The sequence below is a fragment of the Ruditapes philippinarum genome, unplaced genomic scaffold (genome assembly GCF_026571515.1).
Source record: "Ruditapes philippinarum isolate M1 unplaced genomic scaffold, ASM2657151v2 ctg716_1_1_1_1, whole genome shotgun sequence".
Taxonomy (NCBI): Eukaryota; Metazoa; Mollusca; class Bivalvia; order Venerida; family Veneridae; genus Ruditapes; species Ruditapes philippinarum.
Window position 1 is genome coordinate 20,637 of NW_026863653.1, and position 22,484 is coordinate 43,120.

At 30.8% G+C, this 22,484-nt stretch overlaps 1 protein-coding gene across 1 annotated transcript in view; it reads left to right on the forward strand.

Moving 5' to 3' along the window:
- Positions 1-22,484, forward strand: part of LOC132722835 (uncharacterized) — an 84,264-nt gene that overhangs the window by 13,964 nt on the left and 47,816 nt on the right. Inside the window, exons 23-63 of the mRNA XM_060707418.1 lie at positions 133-175; positions 584-747; positions 1,068-1,220; positions 1,346-1,519; positions 1,744-1,953; positions 2,233-2,275; positions 2,657-2,820; positions 3,264-3,437; positions 3,721-3,930; positions 4,136-4,178; positions 4,508-4,668; positions 4,866-5,036; positions 5,246-5,455; positions 5,679-5,721; positions 6,009-6,172; positions 6,542-6,706; positions 7,633-7,842; positions 8,054-8,096; positions 8,388-8,551; positions 8,840-8,980; positions 9,148-9,372; positions 9,720-9,762; positions 10,357-10,520; positions 10,774-10,944; positions 11,153-11,405; positions 11,662-11,822; positions 11,991-12,143; positions 12,613-12,807; positions 14,219-14,261; positions 14,625-14,788; positions 15,265-15,414; positions 15,664-15,882; positions 16,248-16,290; positions 16,891-17,051; positions 17,189-17,338; positions 17,882-18,082; positions 18,491-18,533; positions 18,892-19,061; positions 19,492-19,554; positions 20,572-20,766; positions 22,061-22,277. Of these exons, the coding sequence (XP_060563401.1) occupies positions 133-175; positions 584-747; positions 1,068-1,220; positions 1,346-1,519; positions 1,744-1,953; positions 2,233-2,275; positions 2,657-2,820; positions 3,264-3,437; positions 3,721-3,930; positions 4,136-4,178; positions 4,508-4,668; positions 4,866-5,036; positions 5,246-5,455; positions 5,679-5,721; positions 6,009-6,172; positions 6,542-6,706; positions 7,633-7,842; positions 8,054-8,096; positions 8,388-8,551; positions 8,840-8,980; positions 9,148-9,372; positions 9,720-9,762; positions 10,357-10,520; positions 10,774-10,944; positions 11,153-11,405; positions 11,662-11,822; positions 11,991-12,143; positions 12,613-12,807; positions 14,219-14,261; positions 14,625-14,788; positions 15,265-15,414; positions 15,664-15,882; positions 16,248-16,290; positions 16,891-17,051; positions 17,189-17,338; positions 17,882-18,082; positions 18,491-18,533; positions 18,892-19,061; positions 19,492-19,554; positions 20,572-20,766; positions 22,061-22,277 (6,034 nt within the window). The remainder of the gene's footprint in view (positions 1-132; positions 176-583; positions 748-1,067; positions 1,221-1,345; positions 1,520-1,743; positions 1,954-2,232; positions 2,276-2,656; positions 2,821-3,263; positions 3,438-3,720; positions 3,931-4,135; positions 4,179-4,507; positions 4,669-4,865; positions 5,037-5,245; positions 5,456-5,678; positions 5,722-6,008; positions 6,173-6,541; positions 6,707-7,632; positions 7,843-8,053; positions 8,097-8,387; positions 8,552-8,839; positions 8,981-9,147; positions 9,373-9,719; positions 9,763-10,356; positions 10,521-10,773; positions 10,945-11,152; positions 11,406-11,661; positions 11,823-11,990; positions 12,144-12,612; positions 12,808-14,218; positions 14,262-14,624; positions 14,789-15,264; positions 15,415-15,663; positions 15,883-16,247; positions 16,291-16,890; positions 17,052-17,188; positions 17,339-17,881; positions 18,083-18,490; positions 18,534-18,891; positions 19,062-19,491; positions 19,555-20,571; positions 20,767-22,060; positions 22,278-22,484) is intronic.

Consider the following 22,484-nt stretch of genomic DNA (forward strand, 5'->3'; position numbering starts at 1 on the left):
GTTCTAAAGATTGACGTAATCTCAAACGTTAATAGAATAATATATAATACACTATTGTATATAAATTATACTAGTTTAATTTTTATTCAATAAATGTGCTTGACATGTAACATCCATTATGTGTCGTTGTAGGATCAGAAAATATCATTGACCTGTTTGGTGTACTCAGAATCAGGTACTTTTTTCAAAATTATTTATAATAAATGTTTAATTATCCTACTTAAAAGTCATCCTCAGAAATTCACTACCTTATGTTAAAGCTGTTAAACATTTATCTATCCTGAAAGTAATATTTAGGTCGATTCATATACATATAAAGTCATGAAACAATATATGCGGCAACATCTTTGTTGGAATCTATTTAATTGCAATTCCTTTATCAGTTGAGTTGCAACACTTTGCAATTATCGACGGATTACCTAGTTCGGAAAATGAATCATTCATGGATACAGTATTTAGCTATAACCATCCAAACTTAAAAAAATGCTATTCATAACAAACCTTAAATGTTATATTATTACAAAACAGTCGTGTTGTTCTTTTGTGCACAAGTTAATCTTGTGTTATTTACATATTATTTCAGGCTTTCAGTTGAAGACTTATCTAACGCTAGAATGTACCTCCTAAATTTGGAAATAGCAGCATGTCTAGAAGCAAATGACGAGTGTGAAACTGTTGTTACTGTTTTCAACAATACTCTTCTAAACAAACTACCTTGCCAACTAGATTCCGGATTTATTTTTCAAAGTAGGATATTTTTGATTATATTACAGTAATTCAGCATTTTCTTTAAAAAAAACGAGTCCTTCTCCTCTAACAAAAATGCTGCTTTTATTATAAATATTGCAATTAAATTGAAACAACTGAAGTCCACGATGTTTACATTTATACATACCCTTCAACGATTGTTTCCTTTTTGAAAAGATGAAACTTGATATTAAACTTATTTAAATTAACGTTTCGAGTCAGTCAGACGTAACCAACGAACTTGTACCTTAATAAGGCACAGGCAGGCAAAATTGTTAATTTGTTGCATACGGTACCCTTGTATGCACTACTTAGATAAGATAAATACTCATTGTTGTTGTCTGTGCTTCTAAATTTGGAAATAGCAGCATGTCTAGAAGCAAATGACCAGTGTGAAACTGTTGTTACTGTTTTCAACAATACTCTTCTAAACAAACTACCTTGCCAACTAGATTCCGGATTTATTTTTCAAAGTAGGATATTTTTGCATATATTACAGTAATTCAGCATTCTCTACAATGGCATAGAGACATATAAAACTGTTATTGCTGCAACCTTTGTCACTTGTTATTCTCGCCATTCTTTTTTCAAATTCCAGATTTCTCACTAACGTCCTGGCTTACCTCAAAAGGCTATGAATTCAACAGTTATTTAGGGTTTGATGTCACTTCTGAGTTACTTGAGGTTTTAGGTATCGTTGGATATCTTAAAGATGAACAATGTGATAGAAAATCTTCAGCATTTAGCCCATCAGCATATGGATGGAAGAAAAGTACGTAGCGCTTTATGATCAAAGATTCGTCAGAGAAATAAGCAAATTTACGCCTGTAGAATAAACTGGGACCTCCTTTAAGCAAACATTTTGTTGTCAATTTTTGATAATAAGTAAAAAAATATACTTCCCTAATTGATAAAAATGACATGGAATCAATGTAAAGATTGTTGAGGTTTAGTGATTCTGTCTATTAATAAACTGTGCTTTGTTATATTATCAAGGTTGTCAGCTTAGTGTAGACGTAGATCCTCTATCAAATATCATGACATGCAACCTTGGAGAATCTTGCTCATCAGTAGACTGTTGCATTGACGTGTACCTGTTTGAACGGTCATTTAACGTTCAGTTTAATCTTGACCCTTGCACAAACATTCTCGAAGTAAGCATCGAAAAATTGGCGTTTGATGTACCACTCTCCGATATCGCATACGGTAAGTAGAACATTGCAATACCAGATTATAATTTGATCAATTTCATAACAGTTATGATAAGGAAAACAAAACACTTTTTAAAGGTATCAGTTGTGTTGTTAACAATAACGAAAGGTAATGATTTAAGTTTGCATAAATAATGCAGTATTGTAAAAAATGCTTATTTTGAATTAAAAGGCAGGCCCTAAAATATGAAAGTTTTGTTTTATATTGTAGATCGTATAGTCATTTTATGATAATAATTTACTGTTTATAATCAATAAACGCTTGATATTTTAGGAACTCCGTCAAGATTCTGCCTTTACGGAATGGTTTGCATCGAGTAAGTATTAGTTAATACACCTTGTTTTTTTTGTCAACTTTTTAGTTCATAGATATTACGGATACTTGACGTTTATGTTTGACGACAATATTTTGCTAATTTGATATTATGATTTTAAGATGTTAATAATTTGATTACGACTTAACTCATTTTTCAACATTTAGTTAAAATTGGAATTCTAATTCGATCATTATCTTTTTTCAAAAGGTGTTAAATTGAAATACAAAATATCTGCGCATGCTTGGGACTTGCTCTTTGTGGTTCAAAGCTGAAAAATATATTTTTTTTTGTTTTTGTTTTTTGATAATGTGAAAGTTTGTAGGAAAAAAATTATTGAAATTCAAACGAAATAAGACATACGAGTGTTTTTGTTTCTTTCAGGTATTCTATAAAGGATATGATTTGGTCAGGAATCTACATTGTCGATCTTAACATCAGCATTTGTTTTGAATCTTCAAGTCCGTGTGATATTCAAAGCCAAATTTTCAAATCTGCAATATTGCCTAAAAAGATATGTGGATGGGTTAATGATAACGATATACAAAGTAAAAGTTTTTTCATTAAAATATAAATTCCTTTGTGCCAGCATTTTTTGTGAGGAATACAAATAAAATTCATTGTAATACAATACCTTAAGAATGGTTTATTTCTTACACGTTCATTTTGATTACTTTATAAATAAATTTACATTTTGCCATCATCATTCTTCCAATGAACGATAAATAACAGACGTGGCCTATGGAAATTTCTGTCATTATCCATCAGCCTTTGTTTGTGACGTTCCATTTATAAAATGAGTGGGGCAGTCTTTTTATATTTTAGGCAAATTTATATTTTATCCTCAACATTTTGCAATATCAATGGTTGGTCAATTATTGTTAATAGTCAAAATTTGAAATATATGTTCATTTCGGTTCAACTTGACAGAGAAAAATGAAGCAAAATGTCACTTTATTACTTTCTCATTAAATTGCTCATTTTTATTCAGATTTCACGTTAGCCAGCTGGTTTAATAATCGAGGTATCCCGGACATGGCGAATCTTCCATCGTACTTGGCTAACACACTTGAAAATGATATTGGTCTCTCAATGTTTCTTAACCAAGAACAGTGCAAAAGAGGTGTAGCTCCCTATCTGTCGAATTATTCTGGTTGTGCATCAGGTAAATCAGGTCGTAAAAAGAATTAAGGCTTTAATTACACTTCAATATGGATAAGATTTTCGATAACGTGAATAGTTTAATATATATCCTAAAATAAATAGTTTATAAGAAATATTCATAACGCTTGTTTCGTTCCTTTTTTGCATGTAAACAATTTTTTATACATTATTAACATTATAATTAATATTATTATTATTATTACTGCAACACACATTTTGGTACCTTTTTTACAATCCATCATATTAATTTAGTATATAATAAATATAAATGATTTTCTCTTCAGATTGTCCGCTGGAAATACATACTTCAGTAGGAGATGCACATGTGTCATGCTATATTCCCGACTTCTGTACTGCTGTTGATATTTGTACATATATCCCGCTTATCAATCGAAATGTTCACACTTTTCTTCGGCTAAGGCCTTGTGATTCTCTCCTTGAGATTGGAATTGAACAATATCAATTTACGGTCGGGTTAAATGACTTCGAGTTCGGTAATTTTTGCAAGTATATTATTTAACAACTTTTATCTGTTAATATAAATAATTAAATGCTATCAACATGTTTAAATGACAAAATTAGTAATAATGTTTTCTCATGCACATTTAGAAATTATCTTCTCAGTTAATAACTAGTATTTGTAATTATAAAGGATAACTTTATACATTGTGTACACTGCGACATTCTTATTTGTTAAAGGTGAACGCAAGACATTGCTACTAAAAGACGTTTTCAAACTGGAGTAAGTAAAATCTTTTGGTTTTTTCCTTTAGATTGCATGAGTTTATTTATCTTACATTGAGTGGCAGCTGATGTCTTCCTTCATCAGTTAAGTTTTGAAGTCGCGTAAACAGAGATGAAGTAACATAAAACCTTACAAAACACACATTAAAAAAAGAATATTAACATTACCTTTATTCATGTAAGTATTAATAATATTGATGCATATTTATGCTTCTTTTGTAACACTCAAATTGGTGGCAAGTGAACTTCTCTGTAATTAAAAATACATCACCATAAAAACCATACATGTATATGTGGTTAATTATTTAATGATATTTTTTATTTCAGTCTACGTATAGACGATTTAAATTTCCAAGACGTTTATGTTGTTGACCTTAAGTTCAGTACTTGCTTTGTTGATTCAAGCTGTGAGGAATCTTACACTATTTTCGATCGCACAGTATTGACAAAAATACCATGTGCATGGGACATGAGTTTTAAAAATGAAAGTAAGCAACCATAGTATACTTAACGATAGAACGATTTTAGTGCTTTGGTATTTAAAAGTGTTTGTCTTTCGTTGTTTCGTTTATGTAATCAATGTCGACGAAATAAAACGCTAAAACAGTGTTACCAATGTTCATTGTCAATTAAAGTAAAGTTAATTTTTGTTTCAATTAATGATACTTTGTCTTTATCATATCAGATTTATCTCTTAATGAATGGATGATTGATCGAGGGATTACAAGAGAACAGTTTACAGATGTGCAGCGCAATGAATTGTTCGAAGTTCTTGGTTTGGCAGCATATTTGGACAACAGCAAATGCTATCTTACGGACGTACCATTCTCGCCGTCAAATGATGGTTGGAATTCGGGTATGATATGATATATTGATATTTAGATCTATGTGTAATGTGTCGACACAGATGAAGTATTACGATAAATACCATAATTATCATATTTGTCTTGCATTCCAAGCAATTAACTTCATGTTTCTGGATATTAGTAAACGTTATTCATTATATTTATTATGTTCAGTATTATAGAAAAAGACTGTTTTATACGATTCATTTTCGAATTTAAGATTGCCCAGTGGATATAACGTTGCCGTCCCTTCCAAGTGGTATCGGCTGTTATGTGTCTGATACTTGCACCGCCGTTCGATGTTGCCTGGAAATAGATATTATTTCGACTTCAATGTCTTTCTCTATAAATATGGATGGGTGTGAAAAGCAAATGACAGTTGGAATAGAGCAACTGACCTCAACAATAGATATTGATGAATACAACTTTGGTAAGATAAAGGAAATTATTTCCTGATTACCTTTTTGCATTGTTTAAGTAGCATTTTGTAACATACAATAAAGAACGGCTAATACAACACTTATCAAGTGATTTTATCAATTTCAACTTAAAAGAAACAAAACGTAATATACTGTAAAGAAATAGAAACACTGACAATACAAAAAGCAACAGCAGCAATACTCAAAACAATGTTTTTTCCCTAAATATTTTAGGTTCTTGGGAACGATTCTACTTGTTAGGAGTCTACAGAATAGAGTAAGTATCGTTTTATAAGGGCATTTATTATCATAATGTCAAATTTCTTGTATTTAAAAGACTAGTTTGCAAAGATTTGTTCTGTAATTGTGCCCTGAATGTACACGTCCTATTAATCTAGTTGCATTTATTTTACTACGCTTAGTTCTTATAAACAAATGTCGTATGTGTAGCTAATGTTTGTATATATTGTTTGACTATTTGCTTGAACTTTGAAAGATCCTCGAAGCATTCACTTAGAACAGGGTCACAAAATATTTGCTCAAATATTTTATTTTTTATTAAAGTTACATGATCGAATACTTGTATGGGAGTCGTAAATTCATAATTGATATGAACGTCAGCGCCTGTTTCGAAAGTCACGGAGAATGTGAAACAACAATACCAGTTTTGCGAAAAACAATATTGCCTAAAGTAAATTGTGATTGGTACAACGGATTTAGTAATGAAGGTAAGCATGTAAAGTTTGCTTTTCAATCGTTTTATTTCAAACTGTTGAAAACTGAAGAATAATTGAATTGTACATAGTACATACATTATATTAAATAACTGATCTTAATTAGGATCGATAAGAAATTTGAATGCGAGAACAAGCTAACTAACGGTGGCTGATTTCTTTCCAGCATATGCTGTGGAATCATACAAGAACGCTAACGTTAGTTCAATGTAGTTGTTAAGTTACTCCTTGATATTAAATATGGGACGATTTTTAAAAATAATTACAGGTGTACGTGACCTTCATATACTTTAATCGTATTCATATTATCTTAAAACTAATGTTCGAATAATATTTCGAATATTCAATATTTTACATTTGCAGACTTTGCGTTCGAGGAATGGAAACACATAAACAGTGTCAGCCAGAGCGAACCTTTAACTCGAGACCAATTTGATTTACTTGCCAACAATCTAGGCATAAGCCAATATCTCCTTGAGAATGAATGTGTTTTACCTTCAAACAGAAGTAATAGTGGATGGGATAACTGTACGTTTTAACCACTTTCTTTCTTTCGTCGCTGTTGCATATATTAGTAAGCTCTTATAAAATAAGAACTGTCTTTGAAATTACGGGAAAAACAGTTGCATAAAAACCCTAAAAATGTGAAACTGATGAAAATGTGTTTCCCGTTATCAGAATTAATTAAATAAAGTAAGGCAAAAGTTATAAGGAATAAAGTTCTAATGACAGTTTTATTCGTTAATCAAAACATATTTAAGCTAATCAAAGCTAAATGTCAATTCTATTATCTGTTAGCGTAATTAAACAAGAAAACGTAAAGCACTTGTCTAATAGATGCACATATAAAGGAATAGAAACGTTTTGTTTTTTGTTGTTTTTTTTTGAAAGAGTGTGTATCACAATTTCTATTTTCTTTTTTTACAACACAAAGTTATTGGTTATTGTAGTTTTTTTTAAAAATCCTAAAAAAGAGCACACGGCTTTCTCAATATAATACAACCATGAATAAATTATTGAAGTGTGCCTGTTTCGATGCACAAATATATTTCATTCTTGTTTTCATATGGCTTTATTGATTTCCGTCAAGAGAACGTGTGCCAAATGCCTTTCATATGGACTGGCTTGTGATGATCGTGTTTTTATATCTGGATTTAATGCATTTTGGGGAGGGTGTATATTATCAAAAGACTTGATGAAGAAAAATATTGAGACTTTTTACTGGCATATACTTTTACCATAATGAAGTAAGTTTGCAAGGATAACATACATTTTACACAATCTGAGACAGAGATTCTGTTCTATAATCGAGCTACGTTTATTAACATGCAATTATATGTAAAATTAGGCCAGTGTCATTAAAATGGTGTTTACATTTTGTTATTAGTTAAATCATATCGTTTTTTGTAGTATTACGTACATCTTGTTTATTGTTTTATTTTCCCATCTTACAGCGTGTCCCCTTGATATTGATTTACAACCACTACCAGATGATACAAGTTGCACGATGAGCACTGAATGTTTAACTGTTGAATGTTGCATGTTTGTCAGTGATCTCAACCGAAGTTTTAGCTTCTCTTTACATGTTGACGACTGTAACTTTCAAATATCAGCAAGCATAGAAGACCTGGAAATTACTAGAAAACTCTCGGCATTTGAATTCGGTACTGTTTTACCATATAACTTGAACAAGATTATATTGCATAAAATATTGCATTGTTTGACTTATTAATCCAACCTACATAATATGATTCTTGAACAATCAAAATCATTTAATGTTGAACTACCTGAAATAGAGTTTATTTTAACTTTGATCAGTGTTTTTGACAATTTAACATAAATCTAAAATTGAATGATCTATATAAATGATTGCAGGCAAGATGATAGAATTTGATATAGATGGACTTATTTCACTGCGGTAAGATTTTTCATACAATTAATAAGTTACATTCATGAAAAAATAAAACAGTCTATTAAGTGTTATCGTATATAATTGACAGTTAACAAATCGATCATGTTTTTATGGTTGTTCATACTTGCTTTTCTTCTCTAAGGATTCAAAGAGATAAATATTTGTTTCTATTTCTCTAAATCTTCGTAGACAGATTATGTACATTTTAAATAAAACAAATATTATGACATGTGCTGGTACACATCAACCTGAATGTCAAATATTTGCTAATATTTTGTAAATGAAATATTTTGACAGGTTTGTAGTGTTGAATATGGAATACAGTAACACATATATGTTAGACCTTGATGTATCTGTACACTTTGAAGCAAACGAGTCAGCAGCAATGACCGTGAAAGTGCTTGATGATTTATTGGTACCTCGCATTCAGTGTCAGCAAGACGCAGGATATGTTAATAAATGTAAAATCTATTTGGTGCTTTATCTTAGGTGTTTTTTCATGTAATTGTTCAAGAAGATATTTGAAACTTAAAAATTGCTCTTGTCATTTACGATATTTATGACATTAATAATTGCTTCACTTAATTATTATCATAAATATCTTATTATTTAATTTCTAGTTTGAAAAATACGTTTAAACTTATTACGCTATATACATGTATATTCAATACTTGATTTAATTTACCTAAAATATCATTATGGTATTTATCAGCATTATTAATTGTTATGAGTTGTTTTTTTGTATTTAGCGTTTGCCTTGGACAAGTGGAAAGAAAACAATAATGTGACTGCTATAGATGAGTATCAGACAGTCAAACTGTTAGAAGAGCTCGCTATTGCTCCGTTCATGTTAACAAACCAGTGTGACATTCGTGATGATTTTGTTATAGGTAAGTTGAAAATTAATTGTCGATTGTTAAGTAACGTTTAAATCAATTCGCTTTTATACGTTATATATATTTGTCTAATTTAACAGGACACCCTTTGGAAAAAGTAAAGACATTTAAGCAGATCATATATATCAATTTTCGCTGAAAACATAACATTCTTTTTACAGACACAACTGCTTGCCCAATCGATGTTGAAATGTTAAATTTCTTCGGCCAAGGCTCGTGCTCGTGCTCACTAACTGAAACATGTTCCGGAATTCGCTGTTGCCTCAAATCATCGGAAATATCGTCGAACTTTTTTATGGAAGTAGAAATTGATGCTTGTAGGGAAGAAGTCAAAGTTGCGATTGAAAAGCTGCAGTTCCTAATACCGTTTAGAAACTTCACATGGGGTAGGTTGTCAAAACAATTTAAATAACAAATTTGCTGTATATTAATTGTATTAGGCTAGAGGAAAACAATAATATGATACACTAATTCATTTGTTCATTTTAATTATCGATACAACTAAGCTATTTTAATGCATATCTTTTAGAGACACAAATGCCTCTGTTTTTTTTACCATCTGTTTCATAATGTTTCAATAATGAATGGGCAACATAATGAATTCACAACATATGAGATGCTATTACCTGAAGAAAAAATAACTTAATGTGAAATTATTAGAAGAACGGTTTACGATGCCTGCATACAACATTTCGTGAAAAACAATAACGATCATGATACACTTTATTTACAGGAGAAGTACAAACATTTAGTTTATATGGCGTGTTCCAAATCGAGTAAGTTAGTAAATAGAAAATATTTACACTTATAGAGGATTAGCCTACAAAGAGCCAACTTTCCATAAGTATTTCATAACTTAATAAAATCCATAGCATTGGTTCATGTGAATATTCTTAATAGAGTTATAAAATATTAAGTATGAAACTGGAGTTCTTATTGCATTACTTTAAAGATGCATTTCACCAGAGGGCCACGGTATTTTAATATAAAAGCTTGTGAAAAAATCAGATTTTAAACGAGAAAATATTTAGGATTCAAGTAATAATTTGTATGTTATGTTCGATTAAGGACTGATTTTGCAGTAACTGTATTTATTATACTATTTCTACTGCGTCACTAATGCATTAAGAAGAATTGTTTCTTATTTTGTCATCATTTGGTTATTTACCTGAATTGCATTTGCTGTTTGCAATGTGTAAATTATTTCCTTTGTTCACATCACAAAATGTTACAGTAACTTGTAAAATTTTTAATATTAAATATATTTTTTTAAGTTTCATCAAAGTAAGCATGAATCTTGATGAATGCTGGTTTAACTGCAATGAGCATATTCAACTTTTGATTTGTAATAATTTGTTTTTGTATTTAAGGATTTCAGTTGTGGAGCTCGTGAAGTCGCAGATTTATACTCTAGACCTTCGTGCAAGTATATGTCTGGGAGAAAATGAAACATGTAATTCTACAAATCACATTTTGGAAAACGAATATATGACCTCAATTCCATGCAGCTGGTCTTCAGAATTTATAGACACAGGTAAGAATATATGATCTGCTGCTTTTAAATATAGTATACGTAAGTCAAGATATCATGGAACGTATGAAAATGGGTTTATAAATGCCATAGCTTATATTAATTAAAAGTCTTCAGTTTTAAAGTATAAATATTACATAATCAACAATCCTTCATTCCAAAATGCATTCTTTATCACACAGGTAAATTTAAAACTTTACATTCATCAGTTGAACTATTCCTGTACATAAATCTATATTTTCTTGTGAATTGTCAGATTTTGATTTCAACGAATGGAGGACCAAATATTCATACAGTCTACAGGGACCTCTTCCGAAAACCGGTGTTGAGTTTTTTCTTACCGAAATTGGTGTCGATTCGTATTTATATCAAAATATGTGTGATAATTCTGCCGCACCTTACAAAGCCACTTCAAGCTGGGCGTCAGGTAATAATAAACGAAGTTCACTCTAATGAACAATAATTATATATTAAATTGTACTTACTTAATTGTTTCGACATTAGTATTGCTTTTCGTTAAAATTCTCTTTTTGAAAGTATTCAAGACCCACATTAAATTGTACTACTTGTTTAAGAATATTTGCTTGTTAATTGCAAGGAAAATCAATTTTTAACAAATGCGTTTATTTTTTCAGACTGTAGTATGAATGTCAGCGTCAAAGATTTGGCGGACAACACTAAATGTTTCATTGATGACACATGTTCCGGCTTTGAATGTTGCTCGTATGTGGACACCTTACAACGACCATTCAGTATTCAGTTTAAACTTGACACATGCTCTCAAACCTTATCAGTTGGAGTCGAAAGAATATTGCAAGACATACCCCTATCAGATGTCGATTTGGATGTCGTCAACAAATTCTATCTGAATGGCTTCATACGATTGCAGTAAGTTTATATTATTCACAAGTATAGGAAATATATCTCAAAGTTTTTTCATATAAATCCAAATTTTGTTGAATGATCTGTTGTGAGCAAATTAATAATAATTACAGACATTTACTATGTACTTTAAATATAATATCTAATTTAATATGCTTACTTCAGATTACTGAGATGCTTTTAAATATATATAATAAGTTTGATTATGACCCAATTAATGTGATAAAACCATATTTTATTAACATTTTATTCATTGTTTCAGATATATGCTCACGGATCTACCGATGCAACGAACTTACGTTGCAAATTTGAATTTAAGCATTTGTTTTGACGATAACACATGTGACATCGATTTAGAGTTACTTACGAATACAATTGTGCCACATACAGTTTGTGAATATAACCCAGGATATTCAGTGGAAGGTAAATATATAACTTACCGTATTGGTGCTTGTTAAATACAATTGGCTATGAAAAATAATATTTTTTTAATTGGTTAGAATCTTTACAACATTTCAAACCTGTAAAACTAATCAGTTGTTGCACAAGTCATGCTAAATGAAGTGTATATCAACGTCTGTTATATTTCAGACTTTTCTCTTGCTAAATGGAAAACGGACAACCATTTACATGAATTTGAAGAACTAGATTATGTTCAGCAGATTGAACTGATGACAGATTTGGGAATAAATCCTTTTATGAGAGAAACAGCATGCATAGCTGCAAACAATACTTACAACGGAGGTATGAAATTAAAGTACTTAAAACATGAATACATATGATTAGCACTTCTTTGAATTTGCGGATGGCATTATTGTATATATGTACTCAAAACTCTTATAAAAGATATACATATATATGTTGTTTTGGTTTACGTATTTTGAAAAAACAACAACAAAAAACGACGTCTTTTAATGTGTCTTACCTTCTACATAATTAATGAACAAATGCGTATGTTACATTCGTTAAAATGCTCGTGTGTTACTGACATACACCATTTGATGATCATTTGGCATAATAGCACATAATGTTGCTCGTGTTGCAAAAGAAATTATTGTCAAGCGAAGCAAGTCCATAGGTTTTGATTAAAAGCCGTTTCCATCAGTTAAATCAAGCATTTTTATAGTTTCATATTGATAACTCGCTAATAGACGAACAACACGAATATATGCAGTTTGTCTTATAAATTTACATTAAAATTGTTCATTCACAGAATGCGGTGTATTAGAAGATTTTCCGTCATCATGCAGTTTGTCAAATTCCTGTACAAAAATAAGTTGTTGTCTGTTCTCGGAAGTCCTGCGTCGAAACATCTTTTATGAACTAGACTACGATAAATGTAACCATCTGATCAATATAACTATTGAGACTTACAGCCGATTGATGTCCTTGTATGATTATGGATACGGTAGATATTTTTAAGTCAATGTTACAAAGTTCTAGTTATAGAATCTTTATATCTTTTATATATCTGTAAACAACAGTTATATCTGCAAATTTGTTTAATATATTTTTGAAAAACGGAACATATTCTAATTTTTGCTTTTTTATTGAATGTAAATACGGTAATCAAAATAGTGATATTGCTGAGAAAGTAAATATATTTTCTTTAAATTCAGCTACATGTATATACAATTAGACATATACTTACTTTGCCACTTTGCCATTGTTTTGTCAATTACCAGACTTATATTCTGTCGAAAGTATGTATGATTTGGAAGAAAAAATAAACTTTTACCATATTACCGTGAGAACGTTTGTTCTGCATTAAGTTTTTAGAATCATACTTTAAGCATAGAAAAAGTATAGCCTTTTGTTACGACGCAAAATAATATCAATTCTGTACCTACTCTTTACAAGCAGACCAAATTATAACTCAATTTATCAATTCCTTTACAAATATAACTCTTACAAAGGGTGCATTTTTACAACATAAGCAACAAAACGAAAAAGGAAATCGCCACAGTTTTACTTCTTAAAGAGATAATATATTTATTTGATAACTTCTTTTATTGACAGGAAATAACACACTCGTGTCGCTGTATTCCGTCTTACAGTTAAGGTAAGTCCATGTGTTCCTAGAACATTATGATATTTTGTATAAGACAGATTTTTATTTGAAATCTTAAACAGAATGTAATACACTACTTAATGTACGCATTAACATTGAATACGTCGGTGGTTCTACTCAGGTGCCCGTTCGTGTCTGAAATAATGCACGGAAGGGCACCTGAGGTCTTCCTCCACCAGTAAAGCTGGAACGTCGCGATCTGACCAATACTGTGTCGATGTGACGTAAAACCCAAAACAAACAAACAAACATTAACATTGAATACATGAATGTCTCATAATATTAATATCAAAACAAGTCAAACGTATTTCTTTGATAAGCTGTATGAACATAATTTAAGTATTAAGACTTTACAGTAAGAAGTAAGATGTATTTAAGTGTGTTTGAAGAGACGTAGAGAGAGTTTCCATATCAATACTTGTTAACAAGATAAATCAATACTCAAGACTACACTTTTGTATCGTAAGAGTTTTGTCAGCTCACAAAACCTCTTGTATTGAAGATCTCCCGTGATTAGTCGAACATAATAAGAATGCATGAGCTAACATTCATGTCGTCGAAGTGACATTTTGAAAAGACTTTCCGTCCATAAGGTCCTGGTGATCGTAGAACTGGTCTTCACTGGTCGTAAGCTCTAATGTGACTGGGGCTTTACAAATATGACTCTTACAAATGGTGCATTTTTACAACATAAGCAACAAAACGAAAAGAGATAATATATTTATTTGATATCTTCTTTTATTGACAGGAAATAACACACTCGTGTCGCTGTATTCCGTCTTACAGTTAAAGTAAGTCCATGTGTTCCCAGAACATTATGATGTTTTGTATAAGACAGATTTTTATTTGAAATCTTAAACAGAATGTAATACACTACTTTATGTACGCATTATCATTGAATACATGAATGTCTCATAATATATTAATATCAAAACAAGTCAAACGTATTTCTTTTGAATAACTGTATTGAAAACATAATATTAAAGACTATTTTAACACATATCTACAGAAGAAGTAAGATGTATTATTAAAAGTGTTTGTTTAATAAAGAGGACGTTGAGAGAGTTCTCCGAGTATGCATATTTACTTAAGTAAACAAAGATAAACTCTAAATACTAACAAGACTACATCTATTGTATCTTTTTACTTTTCAGCTTCACAATAGACCATCTTGTATTGAACGATTCTCCCGTGATTAGTCTGAACATAAAGGAATGCTATGAGGCTAACAATTCATGTTCATCAGAAGTCGACGTTTTGAGAGGAAACAACTTTCCGTCCATTGAATGTTCCATGTATAAGAATTACAAGATAGATGGTACTTACCGAATATATTTTTGCTCCTTCAATATATAATATACTTTAATTACATACACAATTCTATCCAATTTTACTTTTAAGTGTTTCATAAAAAGAGATATCTATTATCTGAATTGTATTTACAAAAGACCTTTGGACATTAATGAAAGATACGTATCAAACTTCATGTTTTGTTGTTGTTTTTTAAGTCATAATTTGTTACATTACAAACCATTTAAATCTCCCCGAATCTAACACAACAGTAGATTGTGAATAAATACATATATTATATATTAGTGTTACATTCTAATTTTGTTTAAATGTTAGTTATAAAATGTAATGTCCCCATTTTTTAATGTCATTAAAATTGTTTTTATACACAAATGACTTATTTATATCTGTTTGTTCATCACGTTATATATTTAAAAGAAGTTTTTTTTAAAACTATTAGGTGCTTTTAAAATTCTTAATAAATGTTCATTTTCGTTTGATTAGCATTTTCCTTGATTGGGTGGTTATCTGAAAGGAACATAAATACATCCAGCTTACCTATGTACGCAAAGAAAATCCTCAATCGTGATTTAGGAATAAGTCAGTACCTTCTTCCTAGTGAATGTAAAGCTGAACCAACTGGATGGACATCAGGTTTGTGTACTGTGTTGATACGAATCCAAAGTTATAAAGCCTCATTTTTTCTTTGTTATTATGTTGATAAGATTTGCTATTTCTATCAGTTCTGTTTTAACTCATTTTAAAGTTATTTCAGCAATACAAATAACATTACACATCCATACTTTATACGTACACAACATATAAATATTATCTCTGTCCATTATTTGATAACTGCATGTAATTGTATTTTTAATGTACAAATGGTTATCATTTCATTTATAGATTGTGCTGAGAACATAACAATGCTAAATATCACTGACAACAATACAACAATAGCCTGCCATCTACATTCATCCTGCTTGGATCTTCAATGTTGTCTATTTGCTGGTGAAGTCCAGAGGCCGTTTCAATTTCAAATACTGTTCGATCCATGTGATTTGAACTTTACAGTTGCGATAGAACAGTTTCAGTATGAGTTATCACTAAAGGACGTACTTACCGGTAAGATATTTTATAAACGTGACTTTTGTTAAAGTGGGTTTTATAGATTTTGTCAATACCAAAATAATTAAACACCGTTTTAACGTTTACCCTGCCTGGCTTCAGCTCAGATTACCGATGAAACCAGGCAGATCTAGGTCAATCGTCACATCCATGTCGATCATTGTTCGCTGTTAAAACTGATAATTTAAAATTGTTCTGTCTTTATCAAAAGATGGATATTTAGCATGGTAAGGGTTTTTGCATACATTTCAAAAAGAGAGTTTTGTGTGATTATATAATTTATTTTCTTTAAAGTGTCATGCGAGTGACATACGTTCATTTTCCCCGCAACTAACTCAAGTGTACATTTTACCCTTTTTCAGGGCGTTTTATTACAATGAGTTTGAATGGCGTTTTACGAATAGAGTAAGTGTTTCTCTTGTTAATATTTTATTCAAATAACGTATTAAAGGTTTCAACTAAATTGAGCGAAAAACAACATATAGCAACAGTTGATATTATGTTATTAGTTTTTTGGCATTACAATTATTAGCAAATCTTTAGTATGTATCATGATGCTAATAACCATTCCAAGTCTTCAAAACATTGAACATTTTAATGCATTTTATGTCAGCTTAAAATTGTAATAAGAGATTAAATTTCATAGTTTGAGTTAATACTTTAAATTTACACATAGTATGTCAACATGTATACGTATAAACAACACTTAGTAAGTAACGGTGCTTAGCATCATAGATTACATTTTACGAAGTATTCATGTGTTACTGAAAACATTCAGCCATCCAACGAGTTGACCAGTATCGTTTTTTTGAAACACCTCAATTTTTTGTTATTCTTATCTTGCGATTGGTTAAGAACATGTAAGAATATATTCGTGTAATAAGTTTAGATTTACCTTCGTTTTAAGACATGCTACCTTTTGAAGTTTCCCTCAACTTGGGTAAAAACGTTAAAATGTATATACAACACTTTGTTTAAATATAAGTTGTCCACGAATTTATCCAGGTTCATGCTAGACGAGAATTCAGATGATGAATATGTCCTAAGTGTTCGACTAAAACTGTGCTTGGAAAGTATATCAGAATGTAACAATGACGTTGAAATATTCAATAATCAACTTATCAAGAAAAAAGTATGCGATTTCGGACAAGGATTTAGTATTGCAGGTACGTACGTTGATATAGATCGTATAATATATTGGAGCGTTTAAGTTTAAGGAATAATTAAGCAGCATCGATTATTCTAGAAAATTATCCATTCTAACTGTATAATAATAATTACGATTATACTTTGTTCCGTTTAGATTTTTCGCTGAACCAATGGATGACCGATAATGCTATTGCATCAGCTGAACTAATGTCTGACAAAGAAAGAGACATTTTAATGCAATTCTTAGGTCTAGAGCTGTTCCTCTCGAAAGACCAATGTACAACAGAAGCAGATCTTACTGAAGGTATCGTATAGAACGTTTGCATTGCAAGATATTTTCATTATAAACGATATTTGGTAATCTTTATTTTGATACATACCCTTTAAAAATGAATGTCTGTCAAGAACAGTCTAAACTTGTGCAAGATTATACACAGTTTGTAATAAAGCAAATTCGTTTTATTTACATTTATAACTGAAGTAAAGAAACACATTATATGCAAACGTTCTTGGATGATGAATGCTTCATTGAAAGCTTGCTTAGAGATAATTGATATTTGGAGGATTGCTTTTCTACATTTACATCAGTTTTTTCTTTTAAATTTGTATTTTATATGTATATCGATCGGTTAAAGGAATGAAATAAAATACGTAATATTCTCGTTTATGATTAATACTGAGATTAATAGTAACCTGTTTCATAGTCCGATTTACATGTATTTCATTTTTGTTAGTTATTTACCGCAACGTGTCTGTGTTTAATTTACCATTTCTTTATATGTTATACTACAAAACATTTCAGTTTCTTTTCGCTATTTTGATTTTAATGTGTTTTATCCATCACTAGACGGCTTTGTAAGCATCTTTAACGGATCTAATACAACATGTGCAAGAACAATAGATGGAGACAGCTTCGATTGTTGCGTTTATTCCGAAGTGCTGGGTAGATATTTGTGGATGAGTTTCTCGCTCGATGCGTGTAATTATCGCATGGAAATGAATCTTGAGAACTTGCAACAAAGTTTCCATTTACTGAATTACGAATGGGGTAAATATATTTTGACAATTGTACATGATATTTAACTAAGTAAGGTAAATCTAAAGCGTCTTGTTAGTACAGTAGAGTTTTTACTCCTAATGTCTGTTACTAAGTATTCTCCACAAATGTGAAGGTCATAGTTTACTGTTGGTCTTAAATCAATTTCCCTGCCCTGAATATAAAGTTAAGATCACAATGAAAAGCAACTTAAATTGACTTGTTGAAACCAAGCAATGCTTTATTAACTTATAAGGTATTTTTCATCTAATGGAATTCATTAAACACAGACGTTTTAAGCTGATTTATGTGCCAAATCATAAAACATATTATTTCATTCAAATACTGACATTGATTATGTGTAATTAATTCAATAATAAATTTGCAATCACGTTGACAATGATGATGGTTATTTTGCAGGGACAATGCACAAATTTACTACGAAAGGCGTTTGGTGTACAGAGTTAGTATGATCAGATTACACTATATTACTTGTTTAAAACACCATTATCTATCATTAAATACATAAATAATAATATGAATTAATATCTCAAAACCACTTGTAATGCATTGTATGTCATGTGCATTGCATATCATACCGGTTATGGTAATTTGTTTATTAAACTGTACATTTCTAACAAGAGTATGCGCGTTAACATTAAAGTGTATCTGATATTTCAATTGTTTCAGGATGCACAAACACACCATAGAAACAGTACACATAATATATAGATATACCCTCTTTAATTTTTTAATATAATAATTACAAATACAACCTTCCAGATATTGATGTAAACTTTACTTTCGCATACAAATTACAGGTTCATGGTGACAAATGTCCAAACGGAGCACGTGTTTTCTTTAGACATCACAGTACAGCAATGTTTTGAACCTGCTTGTACCTCGCAAATTACAGTAGCAAATGGTGTAAGAATACCTTATCCATCATGCGAAAATGTGACAAATAATGACACAAGCCAACTTTACTATGGTACTTTTTAATTTTTCCAGTTATGCCAGTATTGGAAATGAGGGTGTATGCACCTTAATGACAGTTATATTTTGATAATAAAATTACCGGAGCCATTACTGCAGGCAGCTATTCTTATATGGTGATGTGTGTCATGGGTTGAAACCGAGCGACCACGGCGCTTGTCCGCATTTTTTCCTGCAATAAATATTCGCATCTCGAGTTGTTTTACGCAAGAGCGTAGGTTATCATGTGAAGAGAATGAAAGTTTCATATCAAACCTATATAGTAAATTTTAAAATCAGTCTTCACTGTTGAACTGAACAAGAAACACATATTTTTTCAGTTTACATGATTTGCTGTTGAAGAAATCATTCAGTACCGAAATATTGTTTCGAAAGCGGTTTATGTTTTACTTACGATCTCATATCAATGAAATTTGTGTTTACAGGGATAACGCATGATTTCTGGAAACAACCTGTTTGCACGACTGAAAATTTAACATCCGCAACAGGTATTACATAATTCACCATTATTCATAACGTTGTTTAATGCTTTTTAATAATATTTTGTGAAAAAGGTAATGTTACGGAAATGTTCCATACCAAAGTCAGTACTTGATAAAGTGTTAGAAATGAAACACTGTGTCAACAATTGTGTTGTTTAATCAGCGCGTTATTTCTTGTGTCTTACGAATTTCATACATAAGCCACTGCTACACTGAATGGTACTAGATATAATTACAACTTAGAGTTTTTAATGGTTTTAAAACTGTTGTGTATACATTAACCAAAACAACTTAACCAGTCTATATGATCGTATATTACCAGCTCTAGATATTGTTATGACACTTTGTTTTGCTTCTTTTATTGCATTTTAAATTACCTACTAATATACCGGTTTCGTGTCAGTCAATGCTGGTAAGTTTTGAAGATGAATTTATTGGTTGAATAATAATAATAATAATAAATAATAATAATAATAATAATGATAATAATAATAATAATAATAAACATAATATTAATACTAATAATGATAACAATAAAGCAGAAAAACTGCACCATTCCCTAGCCAGACTCTCATATACTAAAACTGTGCTAGTAATTGACAATTGTATCTGTGAATGTAAATATTATTTACATACCGGTTGTCAATTTCAAGCATCAAAAATTTTCTGCAATCATATTTCAAATATACGCAAAGAACAACCTGTCGGCGGAGTTGTAACGTTTTGACATTACCATTTCCGTTACTTGAAAGATAAAGTACACATCACGGCTACAATTTGTCCAATCAAACCCCGTCACCACGCTTCTTTTAAGTACCAGCTAGAAGACTTTCACTTTAATTTTTAAAGTAACATGTATACTATTAAATGTAATATTTTGTAAATAGCGATGCCATCAAAAGAACAAATGTGAAACTGAATTTTATATTATTTGTTTATGTATTCTATATGGAAATTAAATTACGTAGTAACATTAAGTGTGAATAATTTACAAAAAGTGTTTATATTATGCTTTGATTGCAGGATGTGATGCTCTTCCAGATGAATTGATTGGCATTTGTAAATGGACAAATGAATGTAGGGGAATTCAATGTTGTACTGAATTTTACTATGGTGAGGATAAACGAAATGCTGAAATTGTTTTCTCAATTGACTGTGACAACAAACAGCTGAATTATAGTATTGAAAACAAAATGTGGAGTAAACCTATAACAAACGGTAGGTACATGCTCTTCCAAAATATGCTCCTATATATGTAGCACAAATAAATTTAGAAGTAATTTATATTTTAATGTATTTGGTATGCAATTTGATGATACTGATCATCATTATGTAATCTGAAGTGTTTAGTATTAAACAGAAAACAATAATGAGAAAGATAATCAATAATCATACGTTATAGGATAAAATCGGCTATTTTTCCCTCTTTTGCCCATGTTATAACGGGACCAAAACCATCTGTTAATATAGTCTCTGGTTATAGCCCGGTTTTACCTATGCGCAATACATACTGGGCCAAGTAAACAAACAAACAAATAACGACTTGCCAGTTTGCCAGAGTCATGCTCTCCTGTTACAATGAAATAATTGATTCGAGGGCCTCCATCGCATAAAGGCGAGCAGCATTCAAGTAACTATGCCGGAAATACGGCGTATAGACATTGCCGCTAATCTTGGTTGTCGTTCTTTCTAAGAAACGAACAGTTGTTAATGTAAACAAATATCTGTCATTCAGTTTAACCCTCTGTTTAACTTACAAAACAAGATAACACAAAATGAATATGAGAAAATGTTGTTTTATTGATGTTTATATTGATAAATGCTCTTTTGATAATTTTAGAGAGAATAATGTTTAGTGCCTGAATTTTTTTTATTTAAACTTGTGTGCTTGGGGAAAATACGATTCTGATACCACTGATTTTTTTCTACCGTCAATCTGATATTATTCGGTCATGTTTTGTCTTGGGTAGAGTAATTTAATGTTTTTTTTTTCTTTCTGGAATTAATAAATCTCCAGTGTTAAGCTTTGTTAAATCGATTAAGATTTGAAATTCGTTCGGTTCTGAGCATTTGTATTTCCCAAGTTGTTGGCCCCGGAAAAATACAACGCATAAATAAAACATGTAGAATTGGATAAATACCGTCCAAGCACAAGGATTTAATGTATGTGTTTTGTATTAAATATGCATCATGAATCTGTTAAAAATTTATGCTATAATAGCGTCAACGTACGTTTATTTCGTGTTATGAAGTCTGCAGAGTCCCTCGAAATTGTTGGAGGGCGAGAACCGTTCCTCGAGACTCTGCAGACGTTATAACACGAAAAACGTGCATTAACCCTATAAAATATCAACTAAACAAAAATATATTAAAAACTATTTAGAAATATATATTTCTAATTCTCACACTCTTCTTATAAAATAATTAATAAAAAAGTGAAAGTGTAATTAGATAAAAATGAAAATTACGTTTAAATTTTCTGTTGATTGATTATCTTTTTTATCTTATTGAGGAATGAATATGATACATGAAGATATAGCTGGGACAATTTTACTCGACGTTAACACCACAAGTACGTTACAAACAGATTATAATGTAGTTGCTGATATAATGGTGTGTACTGGTACACGTAATGCTAATGACTGCCAATTGAACTTCCGCATTTCACAAACGTTTCAATGCCAAACCAGCAAAAGAAGGCGGCGGCGACGCAGTATTTCAGATTCATGGTAAGAACCCTTTACATATTTATACCCAATAATTATGCCGCCCTTCGAAGAAGAAGGGGTATATTGTTTTGCTAATGTCGGTCTGTCTGTCTGTCTGTCTGTCGGTCTGTCTGTCTGTCCGTCGGTAGACCACATGGTTTCCGCTGATTATCTTGAAAAGTATTAATCACAAAGTCTTCATATTTCACATGGTGATTGGCCATAACT